The sequence below is a fragment of the Culex pipiens genome, chromosome 2 (assembly GCF_016801865.2).
Source record: "Culex pipiens pallens isolate TS chromosome 2, TS_CPP_V2, whole genome shotgun sequence".
NCBI lineage: Eukaryota > Metazoa > Arthropoda > Insecta > Diptera > Culicidae > Culex > Culex pipiens.
Window position 1 is genome coordinate 9,502,057 of NC_068938.1, and position 23,305 is coordinate 9,525,361.

General features: G+C 34.1%; 1 protein-coding gene across 2 annotated transcripts in view; it reads left to right on the forward strand.

The window, feature by feature from the left end:
• Nucleotides 1-23,305, forward strand: part of LOC120412687 (protein phosphatase 1 regulatory subunit 14B) — a 132,049-nt gene that overhangs the window by 105,351 nt on the left and 3,393 nt on the right. For both annotated transcript variants that reach the window (XM_039573264.2, XM_039573263.2), the window contains exons 3-4: nucleotides 17,068-17,332; nucleotides 17,469-17,543. In XM_039573264.2, coding sequence (XP_039429198.1) covers nucleotides 17,120-17,332; nucleotides 17,469-17,543 — 288 coding nt within the window. In that variant the 5' untranslated portion in view covers nucleotides 17,068-17,119. The remainder of the gene's footprint in view (nucleotides 1-17,067; nucleotides 17,333-17,468; nucleotides 17,544-23,305) is intronic.

The window sequence follows — 23,305 nt, forward strand, 5'->3', positions numbered from 1 at the left end:
ATTACCTAACCAACGATGGGTCGGATGATGGATCCGGACATTGTTTACATACATTTAAGTGAGATCCGGCTACAAAAAAGTACATAAATATCACTTAAGTGGTCATAACTCGAGACAGGGTTGCCAGATCTTCAATGTTGTAGATTCGTTGGAAAGGTCTTTCGATTACCTAACCAACGATGGGTCGGATGATGGATCCGGACATTGTTTACATACATTTAAGTGAGATCCGGCTACAAAAAAAGTACATAAATATCACTTAAGTGGTCAGAACTCGAGACAGGGTTGCCAGATCTTCAATGTTTAAGACTCGTTGGAAAGGTCTTTTAATTACCTAACAAACGAAGGGTTGGATGATCGATCCGGACATTATTTACATACATTTAAGTGAGATCCGGCTACAAAAAAGTACATAAATATCATCAGTGGTCAGAACTCGAGACAGGGTTGCCAGATCTTAAATGTTTTGGACTCGTTGGAAAGGTCTTTTAATTACCTAACCAACGATGGGTCGGATGATGGATCCGGACATCGTTTACATACATTTAAGTGAGATCCGGCTTCTAAAAAGTACATAAATATCACTTAAGTGGTCAGAACTCGAGACAGGGTTGCCAGATCTTCAATGTTGTGGACTCGTTGGAAACGTCTTTCGATTACCTAACCAACGATGGGTCGGATGATGGATCCGGACATTGTTTACATACATTTAAGTGAGATCCGGCTACAAAAAAGTACATAAATATCACTTAAGTGGTCATAACTCGAGACAGGGTTGCCAGATCTTCAATGTTGTAGATTCGTTGGAAAGGTCTTTCGATTACCTAACCAACGATGGGTCGGATGATGGATCCGGACATTGTTTACATACATTTAAGTGAGATCCGGCTACAAAAAAAGTACATAAATATCACTTAAGTGGTCAGAACTCGAGACAGGGTTGCCAGATCTTCAATGTTTAAGACTCGTTGGAAAGGTCTTTTAATTACCTAACAAACGAAGGGTTGGATGATGGATCCGGACATTATTTACATACATTTAAGTGAGATCCGGCTACAAAAAAGTACATAAATATCATCAGTGGTCAGAACTCGAGACAGGGTTGCCAGATCTTAAATGTTTTGGACTCGTTGGAAAGGTCTTTTAATTACCTAACCAACGATGGGTCGGATGATGGATCCGGACATCGTTTACATACATTTAAGTGAGATCCGGCTTCTAAAAAGTACATAAATATCACTTAAGTGGTCAGAACTCGAGACAGGGTTGCCAGATCTTCAATGTTTAAGACTCGTTGGAAAAGTCTTTTAATTACCTAACCAACGATGGGTCGGATGATGGATCCGGACATTGTTTACATACATTTAAGTGAGATCCGGCTACAAAAAAGTACATCAATATCACTTAAGTGGTCAGAACTCGAGACAGGGTTGCCAGATCTTCAATATTTAAGACTCGTTGGAAAGGTCTTTTAATTACCTAACCAACGATGGGTCGGATGATGGATCCGGACATTGTTTACATACATTTAAGTAAGATCCGGCTACAAAAAAGTACATAAATATCACTTAAGTGGTCAGAACTCGAGACAGGGTTGCCAGATCTTCAATGTTGTGGACTCGTTGGAAACGTCTTTCGATTACCTAACCAACGATGGGTCGGATGATGGATCCGGACATTGTTTACATACATTTAAGTGAGATCCGGCTACAAAAAAGTACATAAATATCACTTAAGTGGTCATAACTCGAGACAGGGTTGCCAGATCTTCAATGTTGTAGATTCGTTGGAAAGGTCTTTCGATTACCTAACCAACGATGGGTCGGATGATGGATCCGGACATTGTTTACATACATTTAAGTGAGATCCGGCTACAAAAAAAGTACATAAATATCACTTAAGTGGTCAGAACTCGAGACAGGGTTGCCAGATCTTCAATGTTTAAGACTCGTTGGAAAGGTCTTTTAATTACCTAACAAAAAATGGGTTGGATGATGGATCCGGACATTATTTACATACATTTAAGTGAGATCCGGCTACAAAAAAGTACATAAATATCATCAGTGGTCAGAACTCGAGACAGGGTTGCCAGATCTTAAATGTTTTGGACTCGTTGGAAAGGTCTTTTAATTACCTAACCAACGATGGGTCGGATGATGGATCCGGACATCGTTTACATACATTTAAGTGAGATCCGGCTTCTAAAAAGTACATAAATATCACTTAAGTGGTCAGAACTCGAGACAGGGTTGCCAGATCTTCAATGTTGTGGACTCGTTGGAAAGGTCTCTCGATTACCTAATCAACGATGGGTCGGATGATGGATCCGGACATTGTTTACATACATTTAAATGAGATCCGGCTACAAAAAAAGTACATAAATATCACTTAAGTGGTTATAACTCGAGACAGGGTTGCCAGATCTTCAATGTTGTAGATTCGTTGGAAAGTTCTTTTGATTACCTAACCAACGATGGGTCGGATGATGGATCCGGACATTGTTTACATACATTTAAATGAGATCCGGCTACAAAAAAGTACATAAATATCACTTAAGTGATTATAACTCGAGACAGGGTTGCCAGATCTTCAATGTTGTGGACTCGTTGGAAAGGTCTTTCAATTACCTAAATAACGATGTATAACATGATGATGTTTGGTTCAGTTTACTGCCATTTATTCATCTTCCGAAAATATGCGAAAACACATTTTTATACATAACTTTTGAACTACTAATCGAAACTTCAAACAATTCAATAGCACCGTATGGGACCCTAAACCAAGTCGAATGCGACTGGTTTGGTCAAAATCGGTTCAGCCAGTGCTGAGAAAACTGAGTGACATTATTGGTCACATACACACACACACATACACACACACATACCCACACACATACACACACACATACCCACACACATACACACACACATACACACAGACATTTGTTCAGTTTTCGATTCTGAGTCGATATGTATACATCAAGGTGGGTTTTCGAGCTTTTAATAAAAAGTTCAATTTTAGAGCAGGATTAAGGCCTTACCTCAGTGAGGAAGGCAAAAATGCTATTTTTTGAAGTTTATGTCCCTCGACTCTGGTCGGGGCCAAGGGGGGGGGGGGGGTGGAGGGGGGCTGGGCAAAAAAATAAAAAAATATGAAAATTTAAATAACAAGCCATGGTCTCAACATTTGAATGAAAAAAGTGTTTTGAAATGCATTTTACACCTGCCCAGTTGTTTTACAAACATTAGTTTTCAAAATATCCAAGTATTAAAAAGATTTATTTTTTCGCCAAAAAAAAACTTTGTGGTGCTGGATATTGGAATTCCACAAAAATAGAAAATATTTTTTATCGATTTCAGACATGCTAAATATGATTTTAAACACAGGAAAATGTATTTCTAATTGTTTTCAGTTGAATAGACTTCTGTTTCCTTTAAAATTTAAAAGTTTTTTGAAAAAATATTTTTTTGCCCCCTGATTTTTCGAACCGGTGGAGGGGCGACATAAACTTTGAAAAATATTTGCAACGGCCTAATTTAAAAATATATATATTAAGGCCGTTGGATATATTTGAGAGCAGCAAAAAACTAAAACATTATAGAATTTTAAATTACAAGCCATGGTTGCAACGTTTGAATTAAAAAAGTTTTTGAAATGCGTTTTACACCAGTACAGTTGTTATACAGTCATATGTTTACAAAAAAAAATATAAAAAAATGTGCATTCCAAATTTTTCGGCTGATTAGACATTTCCAATAAAAAAAATATGGATGTTTGCAATCATTAGTATTCAAAAGTTCTCAGTTAAAAAAAATATATTTATTTTTTCAGAAAAAAATCTTTTTCCAGAGCAAAAATTAAAAAAAAACCAAAAGTATTTTTTTTTGAATAACTAAAACATGTTAAAAAATTATTGAAAATTAAAAATGAATGCAGGGGAATGCATTTTAAATAGTTTTCAGCTAATTTCATTATCATTTTTAATTTCTTTTTCTTTTTTTAATTTTTCTTTTCCCCTGATTTTTGGACCAAATTTAAAAAAAAAACACAAAAACTTTGAAAAATATTTGCAACGACCTACCTGGAAATTGTTAAAAAAAGGCACTGTTCTACACACATTTATTAGAATTGTTTTTAAAACCCTATTTAAATATGTAATAAATAAAATGTTAGAAAACATACAACAAATAGATTTAGGCCCGAGTTGACATCTTGTATTTATTGGACAAGCTTTCGATATAATTTTAAAATTGAATTGAATTTGGACTTGACATTTTTTTAATGCTGTATGGATTTTTTGTTATTTCCAAACTATTTTTTTCTTAATTTCGTATATTTGCAATTTTTCAAAACTATAACCACACTAATGCTATTTTTTATTTCCCTTGTTAAGGAGGTAATTTGAAGCAACTTTTGTTCTTTATTTTTTAAAATTGTGTTTGTTTTTTATAGTATTTGGTTTATGCCACTACCTTTTTTATTTTTTATTTTTTCATGCTTTTACAGTCACTTTCTAATTTTTTTGCTTGTTTAACAAATTTCCTACTGATGATACAATTTTAATTAAAATTGTTAAAAAAATGCATAAGGGGATAGTTTGGAACATTATAGAAGCTACTGCATACTTATTTTGTCATGAAAAATGTTAGTGAAAAAACAAGCCAATGTTGACCCCAGAAAAAATACATTTTCAAAAACAAGTCAAGTTACAGCACAAGCGTGCACATCCTCAGAAATTTGTTCTAATTTTAGTCAGGGGCCGTCCATAAACGACGAAATTTTCAAAACGTCCATATAATTGCCCCACCTTCCTCGAGGAGCTGGGCAAGCTACTGAGTTACAATCCAGACTCAATTATCCGAAGCCTTGATTATCCGAAATTTCGATTATCCGAAAGTTTGTATGGATCTTCGGTTAATTGAATCAGGTCAAAAAAAAATCGTGTTATTTTATTTTCTTACTTTAATCGTCATATCCGAGTTCAGCGTCCACATTTTAGTCAGATTTAAGTAATTGATTGCCTATTAAATTTCAAATTTTATATTTTAAATATATGATCGCCGCCATCTTGGAGTTAAAAATTCTGAATTAATTTAGCGTAGTTTAGGGGTCATACTTAAGCTCAACAATCAAAAATAAGACAAACAGATAAGACTTTCCGAGGCCTTCGGATAATCGAGTCTGGACTGTATAAGGCAAACTTTGTAAGAACGCTTTAAAAAATAAAATTATCTTAAAACAAACTTATCAATTCTTGTAAAATTATTGAAATAAAAAAATATAATTTAGGTATTAAAATCACTTATTTATAAATATTTGTATTCCCCAAAGTAAACACTATATTTTTTATTTTATTTTTTCGCTGTGCTTATACCACACAGAAAAAAAATCATGGTAATATTACATATGGGAAGGGGAACATCTTTTATGTCAGAAAAAAGTTGTAATTTTACCTCTGGAAATGTTTAATTTTATCACTTTACTAGTGTTATGTCACTTTTTCAGTCTAAATTGAGGTAAAATTGCATCATAAAAGAGGTAATATTCAATCTTCCAAAATTACAGCTTCCAAATTTACATTATTTTTTTCTGTGCACACTACAATGTTAGTCCACAGCATGACGCGCAAAAAGAAGGGAATCCACAAACAACGATCTTATTTTCCCGCCTTCATTCATACAGCACACCTACATGTACACTCCGACGATTACGAATTTTCCGTCGACGCCGCGATTTGCTTCATTTTCTTTCCCCTTTTCCTCGCGTTTGATTGCACCTTTTCTTTCCATTCACCAATATAGCCAAGCCGGTCTGAGTCGGTGAAATTTAACCAACGAACGTTCGAACACTACAAACTATCACGGAGCCCATGTTTGGTAAATATTTATGCTTTGGAAAGGTTAGAATTTTCCGGAACCAAATCGCTGTAAAAGCGTTGTATATCGTGTCGTCACCCACACGAAAAACGATAAACATCCGATGGATGTCAAAACCGGTCAACCCACACGGTTAGTTCAGAGTAGATTTTCTGTGGAATAAGATTGATGAAAACTTTAGAACCTTTTCAAATTTGTGTAGGTGACTCTTAGTTTTTTTTTTAATTTAAACGCAAAATTTCCAAACTAGCGAACGACGCCTGTTGCGAAGCGTTCGTTCCCGATTAAACCCAAAAGCAAGCCAGCAAGGGAGTGTGTGCTCGACTGATTCGATTATTATTTATTTACATGGTTCATTTCGGTGTAAAATCGCTTGTCGGCGCGGTCTTTTTTCAGGCCCGGCAGCGTGATTTCATTTTCCCGCCATCGTCATGTTCTAGAATTTTCCACATCTCCCTCCGTCACGACTTGTTTATGTCGGGTTGGAGCGGGGAAAATCTAGGTGGAAATCCAGTTAGTTAACCACAGCGAGCAGGCCAGACTAATTGCAGTACTTGGAGAGGAGCTGTTTATCGTGTGGCGAGATGATACGAGCTGAGGGTGTTTATGGGCGATTGTATCGTCGAAATTGTTTACAACATTTAATGAAACTTGTTTTGAGAATGACGGGATTAGTATTCTTAGAATACGCTCGATTAAAGTGTTTTGAACACAGAGCAGAGTTCATTGTAACTTGAAGCTGATAAACCAACAGAATTAAAATGAATCACAATTAGTCATTTTTGTTTTGATTTTAAAAATGATGACTTTTCGACTAAAATATGCACGATGCACGGTCAACATTTAAGCCAGTTAGATTGCTAAACCATCTGTCAAAATGGATAAAAAATACCGAAAATTAGTTTTACGGTGTACAAAATGAACTTTATAACCGAAGTTCGGCATTTTTTTACGGAATTTGGTAATTTTAAGTTTACCGAGCTGTTCAGCAGACGGAAATTCGGTAAATTTAACCGAATTCGATAAAACAATCTTAATGTTTAAAACTGTTTTATTTATAAAATGATCCCGCTGATATCGAAAAAATAAAAGGCATGAGGATTAGGGTGACAATAAAAATAAATCGATATTAGGGGTACCACCTGACTCGATTCCTTATGCAAAAATAAGTAACTGTGCCAATTTTGAGCTTTGGGGTCGCTATTAATCGCAAATTCGCAAAAATGTATGAGGAAAACATCGCTTCAGAATTATGCCAGCAGGTGGCGCAAGTCTCGCCCAAAATTGTTCAACTGTGAGATTCTTGTAGGAAATTGAATTCCCTACAACTTTGTCGAAGGGTTCCAAACGATCCGACTTGATACTTATTTTTGGTGATTTTTTTAAGTAAAAAGTATTTGCTTATATACTTTCAAGTATATAAACCGATATCTTTTCATTGCGTTGCTAATAACTCATCAGGATCAATTCTGAAAAACAACAACAACTGAACCCTTAGGAAATTAAATTTCCTATAAGAATCTCACACTTGGGCAATTTCGGGCGAGTTTTTTTTCCATTTTTCCAAAACCGGGAATTCCCGAATCCCGGGATTTTTTGTATTTTGTCCCGGGAATTCCTGAAATTGGAAAAAATATAAAACTGTTGTCTGAAAATTTAAGTTTTGTTGTTGAAATAGATGAACAACGATAAAAAAATAGAAATAAAATATTAAGCATATATCCAGTGTTTTTTTAAAGGTCCTACAAGCTTTTATGTTTTCATATGTTTATAGGACCTATTCAAACAAGGTATCAGCATTAATTTGACTTATGAAGCAAATTTGTAAAAAAATACCGATCCGTAAATTGGCTTTTTTATATTTTTTGAAAGACTACGTATATTTATGATTTTAAATTTAAAAAATAACATAATTTTAAATTATTTTTAATGAAACATTTTTGTCAAATCAAGACAAATATTTCGAATGAAGACAGCTAGTTTTGTCGTTTTTTTGTATAATATTTTAATTATTTTGATTGATTTCAGTTAAACAGGAACAGAGCAAAACAATTAATACACCGATCTCAAAATGAACTGCTCTCAAATCTCCTGTACCTAATTAGACTGTAGTCCCGATTTTCCCTAGTTGGCGGTAATGACCTTAAGACAACTTGATCAATATTTTTATATACAACATGAATGTTTAAACATATCCAAAATTTGACTGGTATAAATTTATTTGTTGTCTTTTTATTTGTTATTTTAGACATTTAAAAAGAGGCTTTTCTAGTCATGACAAATAAAAAATAAAAAATATTTATTTATAAGAGACTTATTTAATTTGAATCACATTTGATTAGATACAAGATAAGAAACCATTCCTCAACAAAGAACAAAAAAAATCTTTCAAGCTATCTAAAACTGCTATCCTTGTTTAGGTTGAAATGTAGATTACTACCAATGAATAGTATTGGGCTAATGCTATGATTTTAAGCTTGAAAAACATGCAAATATAATAAAAACATAGGTTTTAATACTATTTTTAAAAAAATCCCGGGATCCCGGGAATTCCCGGGATTTCAAATATATTTTTCCCGTTTCCCAGGAAATTAAAAACCCGGGAAAAATGGACGTCCTAATAGCAACCCCTAAATCTTAACCGATTTGGCTCAAAATTGGCATAAAATATCATCACCACGTTTAAAAATCCACAAAAGAATGCAGATTTGAGCTAATACTTCTTCGGTGGAGTGCAGTAGGGTGTAACGAAAATCACTAAAAATTTACAGTCCGTGAAATAGCAAATTACAGTTCCTGTAACTACAAATTACATTTCCTGAAATTATAAGTTACAAAATGTGGGAATCTGGGAAAAAGTTAAAAAAAAATCAAACCATCCACCTTAACGACCCCCGGGTCTTTTGTGGTCTCTATTGCAAGTTTCTGCTCGAACCTAGGAGTCCGAAGGCTTGAATGGGGAGAGCACCCAAACCTCTTTCTACTCCAAGGAACCTTCCACCCCAGTGTTTGAACTGACGACCTTTGGATTGCGAGTCCAACCGCCGCCAGCGATTCCACCGGAGTAGGCTTGGTTTGGTGTGTTGTTTGTACTTATGGCATGTAGACGAGACTCCTACACCTGGAATGACTTAACGGCCTAACAACCAAGGCCGGAACCGACATTTTACTTCCTCATCCGATGGAAGGTTGCAGCAGATGGGATGGGGGGATAGCGGGAAAAAGTCATAACAACCCATTGAAACATGAACAAAATGTGAATTTCACTATTGTTTGAGTATTTCACAATCCGAAGATTCTTTGATGACCATTCGGATTACCAAGTCTGGATTGTATTAATTCTGATGTGCTCGATATTTGTATAGCTGTGTATCAAACCGCTTAATGCGTAGTAATTGAAGCCATCTTGATGCCAATACGTGTTGTTTACATCTCAGAAATGAAGGTCACACTCATCCCGATACCCAGATGAAGCTCGAAACAATCCATTTAAGCCTTCGATTTCCGATTTCCGCAAAAGACGTCACACCCCAACGCATGACGTCAACGCAAAATCTCACAAGTGCGCTCATCAAACTTTGCTCATCCCTTAAAATGACACCCAGATTTGTGCGCCACACTTTCAAATGTTCAGTTTGATGGCAAAGACGCAAACAAAAAACGTTTAACTTTTGGGGCGCTCGCTGTTTGATGTTAGTTTAGCCTATAAGCATCATTTATCTTCTTCACCAAAAAGTCTCGTTCTGGCGCGGAGCTATTTCCAGAACGGAGATGACATAAGAATTCTGCTTGCTTTAAACGAGAGCTAAATAGACAAACTCAACTGTGAAGGAGGAGAATGGGTAAAGAATGAGTTAAAAAGTGAGCTTTAGCTTGAGTGGGAAAAAGGGAAGGTGAGTACTACACTTTGTTATAGTAATACTTGGCCTCGAGCTTCCTGCACTTCTTGGCTTAGTTGAATTTCCGCTTCCGGCGGTTTCTCAAACCGCCATTCCGCGCGGGTAATGCAATATTCTTCTCTCGTCAATCTTATCGTTGACGGTTTAAGGTTGAAGTTGTTTTTCTACGGCTTGAACATGAGTGATGCTTTTCAGACGGAATATTGATTGATTACTGGATGTTTACACAGAGAAAAGTCGGTTTCCAAAACCGTGAAAAATTTGCTGAATTTTAATTTAACTTTTTGTCACTAAAACTTGATTTGCAAAAAAAAACACTATTTGTTTTTTTATTTTTTGAATTGTTTTAGGGGATATTAAATGCCAACTTTACATAAATTTTCAGCTTGTGCAAAAAATCTTTAGTGTACTTTAGTGAAATTTTGATAAAGTGCACCGTCTTCAAATTAGAGCCATTTTTAACGTAACTTTTTTGAAAACAGTCGCAGTTTTTCATTTTTTAAATTAGTGCCCATGTTTGCCCACTTTTGAAAAATAAATATTTTTGAAAAGTTAAGAAAATTCTCTATATTTTGCTGTTTTAAACTTTGTTGATACGACCTTCAGTTGCTGAGATATTGCCATGCAAAGGTTTAAAAACAGGAAAATTGATGTTTTCTAAGTCTCACCCAAACAACCCACCATTTTCGAGTGTCGATATCTCAGCAACTATAGGTCCGATTTACAATGTTAAAACATGAAACATTCGTAAAATTTTCTGATATTTTCGAAAAAAAATATTTTCAAAAATTTAAAATCAAGACTTACATTTCAAAAGGGCCAAACATTCAAACCTTCTTTTGATATATTAGTCTTGATTTGAAAATTTTGAAAATATTGTTTTCGAAATGATCGGAAAATTTCACGGATGTTTCATATTTCAACTTTGCAAATCGGACCATTAGTTGCTGAGATATCGACGTTAGAAAATGGTGGGATTTTTGGGTGAGACTTAGAAAACATCAACTTTCCTGTTTTTAAACCTTTGCATGGCAATGTCTCAGCAACTAAAGAACGTATCAACAAAGTTCAAAAAAGTAAAATATTGAGAATTTTCTCAACTTTTCCAAAATATCTTTTCCAAAGGTGGGCAAACATGTGCACTAATTTTCAAAAAAAAAATAAATAAAAACTGTTGCGACCAATATTTAATTTTTTTTTAAAAATCTGTATTGATTCAAAGATTTATAACTCGGTCAATGATTTTTTGCTCAACCTGGAAATTTCTGAAAAGTTGGCATTTGATGTCCCCTAAAACATATCAAAAAATAATAAAAATTTACACAACAAAAAGTTAAACTTAAAATCACTAAAAAAAATTTACAGTGTATCATTTTTTTCTGTGTAGTCCTTATCCATCCAACTTTGCCGAGCACACCAAATCGATCAAAAAATACCTTCAAAAGATACAGGTTTTTGAATTTTCATACATCATTTTTGTATGGACAGCTTCCAAATTTGTATAGAAAATTATATGCACAAACTAATGATGCAAAATGGCTTCTTTGGGCATATCGAAGGCACCAAAAAAGTTTCAGTCGGATTAAAAAATACAAAAAAATCGAATCTGACAGAATTGCTCTGAAGTAAAGTGAACAAAAAACACTTTGGTCGTGGTTCAGAATTTCATTAACGCTCGTTCACGATTTTGGGTGTTGATTTTTCTCCGTGTAGAATTTTTGATTTATCAACGCCACCCAATGGCACTTCAAAGTGCAAACATCATAATCCAGTTTGGAACAAAAACACTGTTAACAGGGCATATTGTTGCCGCATACCAATTAATACCTCCCGAAAACGGGTCATTACCAGGGCTTCAATGGAAATTTGTTGTTTAACATTCGCGCAAAAACATGAAACCCAGCTCAACTGCCACGTGCTAACATGAAAAGGTGGCACATACGTGTTGCTCGCCACCCTTAAGTGGCGCTACTCTATTATGCACACTAGTCGAATTAATTAAAGCCGTGTCGAGCAAATCTGCACGCAGAAAAAAAAGAAACACACTCTTTTGGCATATCGATTTCAATAGCCAGGGGTAAATCGTAACAAATAAAACCCCAAACAAAAACATAAACCGACTTGCACTAATTGAATGTGTGTGTGTGTGTGAAACGTATGCAGTTTATTTTTTAGCATTTCTGTCCTTTTTTGCCCATTTGATTTTATTGCTAGTATGCCACCCTCTTCTGCAATAAAAGAGGGGGACAAAAAAAATGAAACAGGTGAGTATAGAAACGCAAACTGGGTCACCCTAAGTGTGAGCGCGTGAAACTGGAGCAAATTTGCTAATGGATATTGAAGAACTTTTTTTTTTGCCCTCCCCCGTTGATGCAGCAAAAGCAGCGCTTAGTTGTGAAGTTGTCATTAGTAGTTGGAAGGAAAGTGAGCAAAAAGACTCTGTTTGTTGCTGTGAAATCTTTAGAGGGTGGCTTGCACGGTCGATATGAGACAATCTGTGCCGCAACTGTAAAGTGTCTTTTTTTGTTTTGGGTCATTAGTACATATGGACAAAGACTGTTTGGATTATCAAAATAATAAATAAAGCAACCTTGAATTTTCATACTGGAAATTGAGTTCTAATTTTTCATACAAATCCGATAAGCGCGTCGAGATTAACGTTTTTTGAACCACCCTAATGTTAAACAACATTTGTAGGGTTAGTGAAATTTCACGATTTTGCGGGCAGCGTGAAATCCGTGAAATTTGGCTTTTTCCGCGAAATCCCGTGAAATTTTATGTTTGTATAAAATTGTTACGATTTTTCTCAAAATGATTTATCAAACTTAAAAAGGAATAAAAATAATCTTATGAAATACTGTAGAATTAAGCGAGTGCAAACCCTTGTTTAATTGCTAACATAGGGTTAGTAATTTTTGACGATTTTGTGGACGCCGTGAAATTCGTGAAATTTATCAATTTTCTCAAATCTGTTTTTTTTTTAAATAACAACATAATAAATATTTCATCCATACAGACTATTTAAGTATATTTAATTTGTTTACAACTGAAAAGCTTGTAATGAACCATTTGAAGAATTGCTCAAATTTTCAAGTTTTTTTTACTATGTTTAGTAATATTTTCATTTGCCGCAATAAAAAATTTGCTGCTGTTTTTAACGGTATAGTTTCTTAAGAAATTACAAGAATCAAGCTTTGTTTTATTCAAATTAAAATGAAGGGTATTTTTTATCTTTGAAATCAACTTTTAAAAGCATTTCAGATTTTTCTGAGTCCTGTTTAATTTTAACGATATTTGATTATTTTGGTGGATGATTCCTGTGAAAGTTAAAAATAATAATATTTTTTCTCTTTTTGTTTTCATTTTGAATAAAAATGTCGATTTCGTTATAAATATATTTTTTTTGCATATTGATTTAAAATTTAAATTTTGAATAGAGCGATGAAAACCATTAAATTTTTATTCAAAAATGTCGCAAAAAAAATCAAATTATTTAACTCATTTTGGATGGACAGGATTTTTAAATCTTGATTTGATATGAAATTCAATAAGATGAGGCAAATCAGCAAAAACTGTTTAGCTTTTAACTTTTTAGCAAATATTAAAAAAGCAGTTAAATACAAGAGCATACGCCTGCGCAACATTTTCTTTCGAAATATTTATTATAATAAAGTCCATCCGTAAACCAGGTGGAATCTTTTAGGAAAATTATAAGATTTTTTTCGTGTGAGGTTCAAATTTGTTGAAATTGTTTTTAGTTTATTTAAATAATGTATAATGAAGCATAAAAAGTAGTTTATGTGTGTAAGATTTTCAGAGTTATTTAAAAAAAAATCACGTTCCGCGAAATTTGCGTGAAATTTGTTGTTTTGAAATTGAGGTCCCCGTGAAATTTGCAATTTTCGAGCGTGAAAAATCACTAAGCCTTAACATTTGGTATAATTTTGATTATTTCATTATTATTATTATTTAATATTTTTAATTCGTATATTTCTGATCTGAATGAAACAAGTCTCCATACAATTTTGACAGCAGCCCATACTCAAAGCAGAGATATATATTAGTGTTTGTCGTCTTATTTTTACCCGATTTTTTCCTATTGAATTGTTGGTTTTATACAGAATCATATACCTACTGAACATCAAATTTGAAGTCCCGGCTCGTTCTCGCTCGAAAGATCGACAAGTCGTCAAGTCGTCAAGTCGTCAAGTCGTCAAGTCGTCAAGTCGAAGCATAAACGCTAGCACATTTACGCTTGCGCGTTTTACACTGCGCGTGAAAGTGTTCTTTCTGGCTTCTCATAATAGATCGACAATGTGCAATAGCGATACATATTTTTTTAAGTTAATCGTAGACTAAAGTTAAAGACTGAGTACCCTTTATTTTTTTCTAATAATGTCAATCCAATATGTATTTCTTAATTAAATTTAAATATCTTACGACCCATAATGTACCTCTGAAATTAAAAAAAATCGCATTTGAGGTTTAGCCTAAAAATATTCGAAGCTCTAGGTCAAATTCTCACAGGGTTTCTGCAAAAAATATTGCACCAATATATTTGTCGGAGTTTCATCATTTTGTAAGAAAGGCTCCATTTCACCTCTGTTGATATTAAATCGGGGTTTTAATATTCGACTAATAAAGCTATAAAGTTTTCGCTTATTGGCTTCATTTTACTCAATTTCATACCAAAGCAAGATTTAACAATCTTGTCCTGCCAAAATGAGTTAAATAAATTGTATTTTTTGCAATTCCGTCGTGAAACTACTTACTTTTCCTGTCATTCTTGAACGACGAAATAGCCTACTTTTCTGTACCAAAAATAACAGAATCCAATAGCAACACTTTTCGAAATAAATGCTGAAAAGTTCTACTTTTTAGCACTCAAATGGGTGCTGAAAAGTTGAACTTTCCAGCACTTGTTTCGAAAAGTAACACTTTTCAACATTTTTTTTGATTTAAACGATTTATTGACAAAATACATGAAAATTGACATAAAATTTCACTCAGTGTGTGTTTTTTGGAATTGCAAAAAATTGTTGTATGGAAGCTAGTGCGTCCATCCCGGGAATTCCCGGGACAAAAATCCCGGGATTTTTCCAAAACCGGGAATTCCCGAATCCCGGGATTTTCCATAATTTGTCCCGGGAATTCTCGAAATTGAAAAAAAATAATCATATTTTGGTTATGGAAATAGTAGAACAGTTGAATACTAAGTAATCGATTAGAAGCATTAAAATAGAAGAATAGTTCTTGAGTTTTTGTAAAGGTCCAATAAGCTTTTGTCTTTTATATGTTTATAGGACCTATTCAAAAAAAAACTCTGGAGTTGAATATTTAGTAAACGATAAAATGCATTAAAATTTGTATTCGGAAAATATCAGCATTTATTTGGCTTATTAGAAAAAAATATTATAATTTTAGTTAACAGGTCCGCAAAATGCCCAGCGTTTAAATTTTTTTCTCTTTTTTTTAATAGAATGGATATATTTACGATTTTAAAGTTGAAAAAAAATCTCATGTTAATTTATTTTTAATCAAACACCGGCAAAGAAAATCAAACACCGGCATCTGGGGCAAACAAGAACAAATGCTATTTAAGCAAAAAATAAGTGCATAATATTTTGAATGACTTCGGTTAAAACAGGAACAGAACAAAACAAGTAGTACGCCGACTTCAACATGTATTGCTCTAAAATCTCCTGTACCTATTCAGACTTTAGTCCCGATTTTCCCCCGGTTGGCGATAGTATCTTGAAGTTAATTTGTAAAGTATGTTTTATATAAAACAATGAATTCAAAACTAATCTAAAATTTTACATTGACAGTTATCATTTTATTTAATGTCTTTTTTTTGTTTTTTAGACATATACAAGAAACTTTTTAAATTGTTGTACACATTTTTAATTCCAATATGAATATTTTTTGTATATGACAATATACAAAAAATATTCATATTGGAATTAAAAATTGTAGTTGATTTAAAATCCAAATTTTTTATTAATTTTTAATTTCTTTTAGGCTATTTAAAAACGTTCGTCCTTGTCTAGATTGAAGTGTCGATTATCACCAATAATTCTAAGCTAAATCTATGATTTTAAGCTTGAAAACATAACAATTATAATGAAAACTTAGATTTTTTTACTGATACAAAAAAATCCCGGGATCCCGGGAATTCCCGGGATTTCAAAAATATTTTTCCCGTTTCCCGGGAAATTCAAAACCCGGGAAAATTGGACGCCCTATATGGAACTCGTTGCAAAACTTGATTTTTTCAGCACTCTTCGTATTTATCCAACTCGGTGAACCTCGTTGGATAAATGTACGACTCGTGCTGAAAAAATCCTCTTTTCGCAACTTGTTGCATAAACTACTATTTGCGACATTTAGCACATTAAAAATAATTTTAAAGGTTTTCTGAATCATCTCCATATTCAAAATTTAACATATAAATACATGGGCAAAACTAATATGTTTGTAACGAAATCGACATTTTTATTCAAAATGAAAACAAAACAAAAAAAAAAGTTAGTAGTATAACTTTCACGGGAATCAAAATTAAACAGGACATAGAAAAATCTGAAATATTTTTAACAGTTGATTCCAAAAATGAAAATATCCTTCATTTTGATTTGAATAAAACAAAGCTTTTAATTTCTTACGAAACTAAACCTGTCAAATAAAACAGCAGTAAAAATTTTAATACAGCGAATGAAAGTGTTACTAAACTTAGTAAGTTTAAAAAAAAAACTTAAAAATTCCGAATTCGCTGAATTCTACAGTATTTCAAGAAATTATTATTTTTTTTCCTATTTGAGTTTGATAAATCATTTTGAGAAAAATCGTTACTGTTTCACACAAACATAAAATTTCACGGGATTTCGCGCTGTCCGCGAAATCGTGAAATTTCACTAACCTTAGATCATGTATTGAGCATTTCTCCCAAGAATAAGCAATGTTTTAAAATTTTATTTTGTGAATTTACAACATGATTTTGTGACATTTTAGATTCTTGTCTACATTTTCGTTCGATTTAAAAATAAGTTCAAGCTCAACCGCCTCCCCCACTAAATTGTTACATTCATTGACCACACTGACAATTCTCAAAACCCATAAACTGTTTAAATTAATCATAATCACATTAGCTGCGTGATTGCTTAAGTGTCGGACACGCCCTCAGGGCGACAACGACGTCGAAATTTGTGTGTCGTGCCGCCATCATTCTCCAAATTTAACTGCAAATGTCCCCACAAGGTTATTAATTCAATTTTCTTCGCCTCATTTTTTTTCAGAAGACTGACCCGGCCCCAACCTCCGGAACGGAACCACGGAGCAGCAGCGAAGATGCAGTGTGGCGTTGAGACCATGAACGACTGCGAGCGTTCGCCGGGCCGCACCGGACTGCGCGTCAACTTCACCGAGAAGGGCGAGGTGAAGGAGCGGCGGGAGAAATTCCTCACGGCCAAGTACGGCTCGCACCAGATGAGCCTCATCCGGAAGCGGCTCGCCGTCGAGATGTGGCTGTACGACGAACTGCAGAAGCTGTACGACCCACCCGTAAGTATGAATGCTATAGGTCGTAAAATTGGTCTCTATTTCTGTTGTTATTGTTGTTGTTGTTGCGTGTAGCTTTAATTTATGGCCTTTTCTTATTTTCATCCTCCCTCGGGACCACCTCGCTCTCTTGCCACAGACGGAAGCGATAGACGTGGACATCGACGAAATTCTCGATATGGACACCGATGACATCAGAAGATCTCACTTATTCGTAAGTATATTGGACTGTAATTACTAAAGATAGCGCCACGCGTGTCTTTTTATAGCACAGCCGGGTAGGCGCCATTATGGCAAAACTATCCAAATTTGAATCCAGTGGTTTTCAAAGTAAATCAAATCCGATTTGAAAAATTACGTGCGAAACAAAAATAATTGCCGAAAAATCTTTAAAATCATCAAACATTATTGAAATACTAAAATTGCAAGATTCTGGCAATAATTTAAAAAAAATAATTTTAAAAAGAATCGCTATAAATTGTTCCCATGCTAAATATTCAGTATTCAGATTGTATTATGATTCACTTGATTTTTAAAAAATGTATTTTAAATTGTGGATTCGAATTCAGCGGAAAAAATCCACTGAGATTAGAGAAATGAAAAAAAAAACTTGTCGGACCGTACAATCATGTAACTTTTTTTGAAGAATTGTCAAGTTTATTTGATTTTGTTATGTTCCCGAACAATTATAAAACCAATGGAAACAAACATTACTTTGATTTTTTTCAAACCGTAGCTAAAGCTATGTTATCCATCGGTCAAATTTGCCATATTTTTCGTAAAACGCAAAAAAAAATTAAATGTTTTGGTTTGCAAGCAATATCAGAAAACAAAAACGATAACTCAAAACGTTTTTCAAATTTTTAACCCTCCACAATCCCACCCTCGATCTAAAAAATACCCAAAAATATTTTTTTCAATCGTTTTTTAAAAGAACTCTAAAAATGCTATTAAAAAATCAAGCAAAACAATGTAATTGGGCCAATGTGAGTTTGTGAGCAAAGAGTATATCCTGCTCACTCATAATGTAAACCTCCACTGCCGTGAGCAGAATAGACTGTTTTTACAAACTAATTGGCCCACTTACATTGTTTTGCTTGATTTTAGGTTTGATTTTTTTTAATGTCATTTTTAACAGAGGTCAATTTTGGCTGTGGTTTTGAAATGTCCCAGACAATGCCTATAAGCATTTTTTCTACAATTTAAAGGATTAATTAGAAAACAAGAAAAAATTAGGAAAGAGAGTTTAGCCCTCCCATGATTTTTTTTTCTTCGAAAACACTTTTACACAATTTACTAAAGTTGCAGTAAATTTAGCAAAAAAAAAACAATAAAACAAATCGTACTTTTAACCTAAAACATATCACTGAAAATTAATCATTTGTCCATAACTCTACATAGTAAAAATATTCAATTTTGGAAAGTTGAATTTGGTTATTTAAAATTACCTCTTTTTGGGTAATTCTACCAAAAAAAACATTAAAAATGAGTAAATTCAAGAGAAACCGATAAAAAAAATTGTCAGTTTCTTATTTAAAATACATATTTTTTTGACACAAAATCTGTCATCACTGCTAGGCAGGGATGGAATAATCACAAAAAATCTATTTGGCTTGCGAACTTTCTTCACCCGCGAAAGAGAGAGATGAAATCTCTCTCTTTCCTTGTCAGCACCAGGGGGATGCTAAAGGCTCTTGGAGGTTGAGATTAAAATCACGCGAAAACTGCGCACAGTAAAAACAAAAATATTATTTTATTTATATTTTTTTTTTCATAACATAAATTCTGATAATTGCTGTAGTAAAATTAAAAATACACAGTACTTCATTTAAATGTTTCATGTGATAAAAGTACAACTTTAAATGAAGTTATCGGCAAGATGTGTTCTTAAGAATCCCAATTAGTAGTTTATTTTTCACATAAATTAAGAAAAAAACGCTTCAAAACATACACTACCTTTTAAACTTGAATTGCGGTATAACTTTACATGAAAAAAAACAGTTTCTTTTCGATTTATGCCAGAAGTTTTTGTACTTTTTTACAGTGATGCAGTTGATTTGTTTTGGTTCCGTAATGAACAGCTGTTCTTTTGTTCTGGCCGGTTTCTGCCGTAAATGACCGTTCTTTTGCCTTCCTCACTGAGGTAAGGCTATAATACTGCTCTAAAATGAACTTTTTATTAAAAGCTCGAAGATCCACCTTCATGTATACATATCGACTCAGAATCGAAACCTGGACCAATGTCTGTGTGTGTATGTGTGTGTGTGTGTGTGTATGTATGTGACCAAAATTCTCACTGAGTTTTCTCAGCACTGGCTGAACCGATTTTGACCAAACCAGTTGCAATCGACTTTGTATAGGGTCCCATACATCGCTATTGAATTGTTTGAAGTTTCGATAACTAGTTCAAAAGTTATGTATAAAAATGTGTTTTCACATATATATGCGGATCTCATTTATATGCATGTAAACGATGTCCGGATCCATCATCCGACCCATCGTTGGTTAGGTAATCGAAACCACTTTCCAACGAGTTCACAACATTGATAATATGGCAACCCTATCTCGAGTTATGACCACATAAGTTATATCTGTGTACTTATTTTTCTGGATCTAAAAAAATAGCTTAAATATGTGTCCAAACCACTCATATTACCCATTGTTGGTAAAAAGTGAGGAAGGCATCAACCACGTAGGTGGATTAATTAGGTTTTTGTTCTGGTGCCGCAATTGACAGCTGCGGTCGAGCTGCCTGTAGTGAGATCATTTTTCGACGTGTAACACCTGCATGTTTAGTAGTAAAATAGATATTCTGCCGAATAATCAAGAAAATGATGTTTTTATTTTTTCCGTGCACGAGAGAGGATTTGCTTTTGATGATGATTCTTCCATCGCTGCAATTTATACTATGTATTAATCACCTTTAATTATTATTATTGATTTATCACCTTGACACTAGTTATTAACGTTTAACAACTTTGTAGACAACACAAAATCAATCAGAAAATTAATTCTCGAGGTACAGTCATCCCTCATACTCGAAACAGTTTTCAGATCGGCCAATGTTCAAAAAATGATAGCAAATCAATAATTAAACTTAACGATTCGCTTTTACCTTCATTTGAAAGCTTTTCTTGCGATCTTTCCAATGCTATATCGAACAACTGCATATTTTAACTTTAATATCAAGTTTTTGTAGAAAAACTTTGACCCTTGAAATCCACAAATTCGGAACACTTTTTTCAAACAAATTTTGATTCTCTCCATGAGTAAATAATTTTTATAAAATAATAACTTCACGCACTGAAACCAACGAAACTCTAGCTTAGTTATGTTTTATGAATGGTCTGATATTTTTTTTTTTTTGTTTTGTAAAAATATCAGTTCAATTCAGGTGTTTCACAATTGTGGGTGACACAATAACATGCCACAATTATGGAACAGGCAATTTGGAGGCAGTGTTTTGCTGCTCTGGATAAAATAGACTACAAATGAGGTTTTTTGATCAAAAAGTATTACTTTTACTAGCGAAATAGCAAGAGAATGTCCAAATGATGGTCCTAAAAATAGAAGAGGCGATAGAAAAGCTGCACATTGCCAAATTACCACAAAAGTGTTCCGAATTTGAGGGTGTTCCGAATATGTGGGATGCCTGTACAGATTTTCTAATATTTTCATAGCACTTTTGTATGAACATTTGTATGGAGGAATCATTGAACAAAATGAGTTTTCTAGAAAATGGTGAATTTTTGGAGCATTGATCTCTTGAGAAGAGTTGTACAGTGGGAAGGAGCAATTTTTGGCATGGTTGAGAATGGAGCACCGGATTCGAGAGGTAGAAATGACAGTTCTCCCATAAGGAATACATAGTAGAAAAAAGCAAAAACTGCTCGAATGGTAATGCTCCATTAGGGTGGTTCACGATTAGGGTGTTTTATAAAATCTAACTATCCAGGAATATTTTTGGGATTTTTTTCTCTTCTAGAAAGTTGTTGCGAAGACACCTCAATTTTATTTCGCAGGCTACGCCTTTCACGACTTATTTTGTCAACAGCATCTCTTAACGATTCTGGATTAAATCAATTGATCAATCAATTTGTTTGTGTCATCCAAATAAAATATACAATATTTAAGAAAAGGAGAAGCTGCTCTAATTTAATTTTCAGAAATGTGAAATTTTCTTATGACATTGTTGAAAACCACTGACTTTACACCCGTGTCGTCCAATGTCATCCAGCACCAAATTCGACTTTTGGCCCGTGCGAGTGAGTGGAACGTGCTAACCATTTACGCCACCGCCACCAGTTTGTTGACCGTTCCGTCTGGCCACGGTCTCGGCGGGGCCGGCTCCTCCTCCATATATCGCCACGTGACAGGCGTGACAAATGCCATAAAATTAATTGGATCACAAAGAGTATGGCGAGCTTCCGCGCTGGATGCTGCTCTGTAGGCTGATGAGAGTTTCGTCATTGAAAAGAAGCGGAAAGTAATTTTATGGTCCAGTGGCCAACGGAATCTTGAGCCTCCTCTCTGGCGCTCTCTTCTGGAAGGTTACGTGGACAAATTGGGCAGTCTGTCTGCTTTTTTTGTCGCATGGTGCTAAACATCTCTTATTATCAGATCGAGCCGACGCCAATGATTTTGATTTTGTTTATTTTTCTAGTTTGCACATTTCGCTCAAATTTTGTGCACAAACTCTTGCAAAATAAAAGCAAATAACCCCACAACAGGCCATGACTTTGAACCTTATAGAGCGCTCCAAAACAAAGAACCGCCCGCCTCCTACGATCGTGATCGGAAACTTATAGAAATGGTCGCGCGCAGCGACTTGAACAGTTCATCGACATTACCTATTCGGACAGAGAGCTCTCTCCCGATCGGGTTCAATTTATAAATAAAGACAATGATGACTCAATAGTGGTGTCTTGGACGGCGTGGAACCGGACTTTATGACCCATTGCTGGAGTGCGATCATCGTAAATGGGCGAAATGAATGGAGAATTTATTGGGTTGGTACGTAACAGAACCTGAAATAAATTGAAATGGTGTAGGGGAACAGCATGTAATTTTATCGGGCACCTATTATTGGCATATTAAATTACAGCTTGTAAAAAGCGTTTTAATAATCAAGTAATAAATACCTTACTGCGAAGTGTGCAAGCAAATTTTTCTCTACAGTTTTCAAAATACATTGTTTAATTAGTCTAGATCGGAGAATTGGATGGAGTTAGTACCGAATCCTCAACTTGCCAAACATATGAGAATTTCCACTTTTGGACAAAACAAAAACAAATCATTTCTAAATATTTTTTTATGATAACTTATCTGCTGTAGCTTTTGCTAGCTTTTATATAAGTTTCTGCATAAGTTCAATATATTTCAAACAAATCAAATTATGTACATTATTTGTTCAGTATTTATTTTAATAAATGTGATAAAAAAATAACAACTCTAGACAATCGAGAGCTAAGTGGATAGAAAATGCAATTTCAATGTTTAAAAAACAGTATAAAAAAACATTGTAATGTGACATCAGGGAATGTTGACAGATTTTGTGTATTTTTAAACATACATTTTTGATTTTTACGTGTTATTTCTTTCAAACATTCCATTCAAACTGAGATAAAATTACATCGAAAAAGACAACCATAACATTTTTCAACTTTCCGAAATTAATCTTTTTTTTACAGTATGTTAACTATGTAAGCTATGTTTGCTTTCACAATTTCGCAAAATTTGCAATTTTTCTGACAAAATAAGAACATATAAAAACGATTTTTATCAACTTTTAAAAGTATGCCATGTATGTGTTTCAACCAGGGAGTGTAAACAATCGACATTTTTTATGACAGTTTTCTGAACTCGTCTTTTATTTTCGCTCACAAGTCACTCACACAGTCATCACTACCTCTCTAATTAGCGCAGAGCTCTTTCTTTTGACATTTTACCAACATTCCGATCACCTTCCTCAAGACT